Here is a 6,000-nt window from a genome sequence, read left to right on the forward strand (position 1 = left end):
GGTTCAGTTCCGTACGGCTGGGCTGGGAATGCCCTCCACCTCCACCATGACAGCCAGTGTGGTGTAGTGGTTAAGAGCGGTAGTCTCGTAATCTGGGGAACCGGGTTCGCTTCCCTGCTCCTTCACATGCAGCTGCTGGGTGACCTTGGGCCAGTTACACTTCTTTGAAGTCTCTCAGCCCCACTCACCTCACAGAGTGTTTGTTGTGGGGGAGGAAGGGAAAGGAGAATGTTAGCCGCTTTGAGACTCCTTAAAGGGAGTGAAAGGCGGGATATCAAATCCAAACTCTTCTTCTTCTTCACCTGAGACCCTGGAGAGCCTCTGCTCATCTGGGTTAGGGCGTCCTAAGCTAGAGGGACCATTGTGTGTCTCTTTAACCAGGGGCTTCTTCCCAGGCTGGCTGAGTAGGACCCTCTGCCCTGACTGCCGGCTCAGTTCCACCCTGGACCCTGCATGTGGCTCTGTGCATGTTATCCTGGGTCTGGCTTCCTGCCCGCCTAGCCTGGCTGGCCTCGGGCGCCTCTCAGCTCATCTACCTGGGGTTAGCGCTGCAGGCAAAATCTCTGCTGTGTCCCCGCACCCCCGATTCAGCTTGCCCCTGCTGTTCTCGCAGGATGAGAGCCGGCCAGACGCCTCTGCCTCAGAGGAGCCCATCGGGGTTCACCACGCCCTGGCCGAGAAGGCCAGCAAGTACACCAAGCGGCCCCATGTCTTCCGGCTGCAGACTGCAGACTGGCGCATTTTCCTCTTTCAAGCCCCGTGAGTATTTGCAGACCTCTGTTGCGGGCAGCCAAGGCTACCTCCTTAGCTCAGAATTTCTTTTTGACTCCCTCTGAGGCAGAAGCACACCTGTCATGGATGGGTCCAAAGGAGACAGCCTCCCCAAGCCACTGCCGCTTCCTCCTTACCGGAGTGTTTCGTAAGTTTCACAGATCCAAAAAAAAAAGCAACAATGGCTGGCTTTGGGCAGGTTGCAGTAAATCCCTTTCGGAAAGACGGGGTCACTTCAGTTCTGGTGGTATTAGCGATGCAGCAGCAACATTCTTAACCAGCAAGCGTAGAACAAACAGTTTTAGTTTTTTAAGGGTGTATTCAAAACGAAGAAACAGGCTTTGGTTTCTGGCGTGCCTCAAAATCTGTCCCTGTCACTTGACGTTGTCCATTAAAATGCTGACTATAGTCTTCGTCGGCAGTCCTGGGGAGTCGTGTTTTTTGCTGTTCCCGTTTAACCGGGTGAAGAGGCCCGACAGTAAACAAATTCTAGCAGGAGGAGGAGAGGCATGGGACGCAATCCTGCTCGGCTGAAGCCCAGCTCTGCCTGCTGGGATGTGATGGCTCTTGGGATACGGCTGTATACAGTGGTACCTCGGGTTACATACACCTCGGGTTACAAACACACTGGGTTACAGACTCCACTAGCCCAGAAGTAGTACCTCGGGTTAAGAACTTTGACTATTTAGAAAGACAAGGTTCAAATGCAAAAAATTGGCTGTGTCTAGAATGACCTTGTGAATGGAAAAGGGGAAGTATATTAAGATGAAAATAATACTGAAATACAGATAAAATATGAAAGGTGGAAGGAATTGTGAGAGTGATGGAAGTCTATTATTTCGTAAAATATTGTTTATGATATTGAAATCTTATACTTTTCTTTATTCTTTTACTCTCTACTTTTCTTTGCATTTTGTCTCTTTCTTCTTTACTTTTTCTTTCTGTTTTATTGGATATGATTCTTAATGGTTTTGTTTTGATGTGTTTACTTTGCAATATAACAAAGATTAAAATTAAAAGGGGAAAAAAGAAACGTGCATTCATATAACTCTCCCTGCCCTCTCCCGTTTCCCTAGGACCGCAGCGGAAATGAGTTCCTGGGTTTCCCGCATAAACCTGGTGGCTGCCATGTTCTCCTCGCCACCCTTCCCAGCAGCTGTGGGCTCCCAGAGGAAGTTCATCCGGCCAGTTCTTCCGACGGCACCTTCCAAGAACTCCCTGGTGTGTGTCCTGGGGGTCCCTCAACAGGCTGCTTTGTGGCTGGTGCACAGAAATGAGAGCCGGTGTGGTGTAGTGGTTAAGAGCGGTAGTCTCGTAATCTGGGGACCCGGGTTCGCGTCTCCGCTCCCCCACCTGCAGCTGCTGGGTGACCTTGGGCCAGTCACACTTCTATTAAGTCTCTCAGCCCCACTGTTTGTTGTGGGGGAGGAAGGGAAAGGAGAATGTTAGCCGCTTTGAGACTCCTGAAGGGGAGTGAAAGGCAGGATATCAAATCCAAACTCTTCTTCCTCTTCATCCAAATGGCAGGATGGGGGAATCTGGGGTGGGCATCAGAGCACAGCCCATGGGCTGCCCCAAACCCTTCTGTGACTCGCTCCCCAGCTGCAACATCCTGCGAGATTCTGGGCAGGTAAGGCTGAGCAACAACCTGTTCCTTTTGCTGCAGGAGGACCAGCACTTTTCCCACGAATCCTGGATGGACCAGGTGTCAGACGACCTCTTGGAGCACCAGCGGAACCTACCCAGCAAGCGGGGCCGGGGCCGGGACCTGGAAGAGTATCAGCTCAAGAAGGAATATTTGCTCTACGAGGTGGGCAAGGACCAGGCCTGTCTTTTGCAGGGGGTGGGAGGGGAACCTGCAGAGGATGCTCCCACTGTACTCCTCCCCACTTTGAATGGTCAGAACACCTGCCGTATTTTTCGCTCTATAAGACACACTTTCCCCCTTCTAAAAGGTAAGGGGAAATGTGTTTGCGTCTTATGGAGCGAATGCAGGCAGGAGGCTGTGCTCAGCGCTCCCTTTAAAGAGCCTTACACACGCTCCACGTGCTCTTTAAAGGGAGCGCGGCTCTTGGGGGAGCCTTAGCTGCGCACAGCCTCTCCCTATGAAGGCTCCCCCTGCCCGGGAGAGGCTGCGCGCGGCTATCCCATAAGCCAGGACAGCAAGCGGGATCACTGCGCAGCGACCCCTCTTGCTGTCCTGGCTTCTGGGATTCAGAATATTTTTTTTCTTGTTTTCCTCTTCCAAAAACTAGGTGTGTCTTATGGTCTGGTGCATCTTATAGAGCGGAAAATACGGAACTTGTAAAGATATACAGTGGTATCTTGGGTTACATATGCTTCAGGTTACGCACTCCACTAACCCAGAAATAGTGCTTCAGGTTAAGAACTTTGCTTCAGGATAAGAACAGAAATTGGGCTCTGGTGGTGCGGCGGCAGCAGGAGGCCCCATTAGCTAAAGTGGTGCTTCAGGTTAAGAACAGACCTCCAGAATGAATTAAGTACTTAACCCGGGGTACCACTGTACATAACTTCTCCAGGGCAAGGTTTTTACGAATGAAGAGTTTGCATGTTGTCGAGGTCTTTGCTGGCTGGTTTGCTCTCAGGCTGCTGGCTCTGAGCTTTTCCTTATCCAAATGTCTCCTCGCAGTCCTGAGGTCTTTTGCAACCTTCCCCAGTGAGTGCAACACATCTGTCTCAATAAATTTCACTACTGCTCCTTTGAAAGAAAGAAAAATCTGCCGTTACCTGCCACTATTGAATGTGGTTATGTACCCTGAGCGTAAGAGCAGTTTTGACAGTGGAACGGACTCCCTCGAAAAGCGGTGGACTCTCCTTTGTTGGAGGCTTTTAAGCAGAAGGAAATAAGTAGCTATCTCATCTTTAAAAGACGTCCGAAGGCAGCCCTGTTTAGGGAAGTTTATAATATTTAATGCTGTATTGTTTTTAACACTCAATTGGAAGCCTCCCAGAGTGGCTGGGGAAACTCAGCCAGATGGGCGGGGTATAAAAAAATTATTATTATTATTATTATTATTATTATTATTATTATAGATTTGGGGGGAGCCAGTGTGGTGTAGTGGTTAAGAGCGGTGGACTCGTAATCTGGGGAACCGGGTTCGCTTCCCCGCTCCTCTACATGCAGCTGCTGGGTGACCTTGGGCCAGTCACACTTCTCTGAAGTCTCTCAGCCCCACTCACCTCACAGAGTGTTTGTTGTGGGGGAGGAAGGGAAAGGAGATTGTTAGCTGCTTTGAGACTCCTTAGGGTAGTGATAAAGCGGGATATCAAATCCAAACTCTTCTTCTTCTTCTTGGAGGGCCACCTGTCAGATTCTCCAGTTGTGATTCCTGCATCGCAGAGGGTTGGGCCAGACGACTCTTTTGTGGTGTCTTCAAGCTCTACAGCTTTGATAATTACAGTGGTACCTCAGTTTACAGACCCTTCAGGTTAACAGACTCTGCTAACCCAGAAATATTACCTCAGGTTAAGAACTTTGCTTCAGGATGAGAACAAAAATTGTGCGGTAGCAGCAGGAGGCCCCATTAGCTAAAATGGTGCTTCAGGTTAAGAACAGTTTCAGGTTAAGAACGGACCTCCGGAATAAATTACTGTATTTTTCGCCCCATAAGGCGCTCCGGCCCATAGGACGCACCTAGTTTTTTGGGGGGAGAAATAAAGAAAAAAAATTATTCCTTCCCCCCCAGGCTGGGGCGGGAAGCCGTCCCCTGAGCTTGCGGGGCTGGCAGCGGGGAGGAGCAAGCTTCTCCCCGTCGCCAGCCTCCAAACCAGGTCGGGGGACAGTGGGATGGCGGCGTTCCGCCTCCCCGCTGTCCCCTGAGCTTGTGGGGCTGGCGGTGGGGCTCTCCAGGCTTCAGCGAAAGCCTGCATTCGCCCCATAGGATGCACACACATTTCCCCTTCATTTTTGGAGGGGAAAAAGTGTGTCCTATAGGGCGAAAAATACGGTAAATTCTTAACCCAAGGTACCAATGTACGTGATTTTAGACTACAAAAACATTAACTATGGACATCTTTTGCATCCTTAATCCTGGGTGAGAAAGTGAAGCTTGGGAGAAATCCTCTGTTAACAGGATGACCCTTCTCTCTGGTCCCTGTGTGTGAGGGGCGCCTGCCTTTGTTGACTCCCTCAGGTGCTGCCGGCCAGAGGCGGCCTTCCCCTCCCCACCCCCCACATGATGCCCTGCCTTCTTTCGTCCCTTTGTGCAGAAGCGCCGCTACGAGACCTACGTGAGGCTGCTGGAGGTGAAGCTGGCCGGCGAAGACACGGAGGACCTTGAGCAGTGGGAGGTCCGGCTGGGGGAGGCAGGCGAGTTGCCGGCCGAGGAGGCCTGCTCGTCCCTGCAGAAGTCCCACTCCAGCCCCTCCCTGAACGTGGACGGGCTGCCTGCGGGGGTCAAGGTGAAGCGGAACATTTCTGAGCGCCGGACAGTACGCAAAATCATCCCCAGGCGCAATAAGCACTTGCTGTGAGGGCCCCCACCCCCCACCCCCGCCCTCCAGTGTTGCCACCGTCGCCCTCGCTGGAGAAGGGAGGCCCTTCTGTCTTTCCCTCACCCATCCCTTTGGGTGCCAGCCTTCGAAGCCCAAAGTGGACACACGGTACGAAAGGAGGAGCACTGCCCTCTGAATCGGCGCTTGCAGAATTTGGACTCCAGGTGGCGCAATGTCTCAAGAAACAGATGGGCAGAGGCTGTTGCGGGCACAGTCTCCAGGGCATCGCCCACACCGCCAGCCTTCAACGCAGAGACTCAGGGAAGTGTCCTGCCTGCTGCTGCTGGGCTCCACTTTAAGGGGCCCAGCCTTCTGCTGCCTTAATCCCAGTCCCTCATTCCTCAATCGCTGCCACTGGGCAGCTGTGACCTTTGTGCAATAAACAGAGATATGCAGGGACTCAGCCTGGATGTTGAGGGCCGGTGGGGAGGTGGAGCGGCTCCCAGGACCCTTTTGCCCCAGAGGGAGAAGGTGCCTGGGGAGAATTGAAGGCCTCTCACCCCCAAACTCCTAATACAGTGGAACCTCGGCTCCCGAAAGCCTTGGGAGCTGAACGTTCCGGCTCCCGAACAATCGAAAACCAGAAGTGATTGTTCCAGTTTTCGAACGTTCCTTGGAAGCTGAACGCCCAGCGTGGCTTCCACGGCTTCCGATTGGCTGCAGGAAGTTGCACCTTGGTTCCCGAACCATTTTGGGAATCGAATGAACTCCTGT

At 52.3% G+C, this 6,000-nt stretch overlaps 1 protein-coding gene across 4 annotated transcripts in view; it reads left to right on the plus strand.

Annotated features, from left to right (window-relative positions):
• LOC309345400 (uncharacterized protein) overlaps positions 1-5,685 on the plus strand; it is a 33,627-nt gene extending 27,942 nt beyond the window's left edge. For all 4 annotated transcript variants that reach the window (XM_081868431.1, XM_081868432.1, XM_081868434.1 and 1 more), the window contains exons 13-16: positions 614-759; positions 1,848-1,992; positions 2,438-2,581; positions 5,002-5,685. In XM_081868431.1, coding sequence (XP_081724557.1) covers positions 614-759; positions 1,848-1,992; positions 2,438-2,581; positions 5,002-5,265 — 699 coding nt within the window. In that variant the 3' untranslated portion in view covers positions 5,266-5,685. The remainder of the gene's footprint in view (positions 1-613; positions 760-1,847; positions 1,993-2,437; positions 2,582-5,001) is intronic.
• Positions 5,686-6,000: the final 315 nt, after the last annotated feature.

This window comes from Podarcis erhardii (genome assembly GCF_964252035.2).
Source record: "Podarcis erhardii genome assembly, chromosome: 7".
NCBI classification, from domain to species: Eukaryota; Metazoa; Chordata; class Lepidosauria; order Squamata; family Lacertidae; genus Podarcis; species Podarcis erhardii.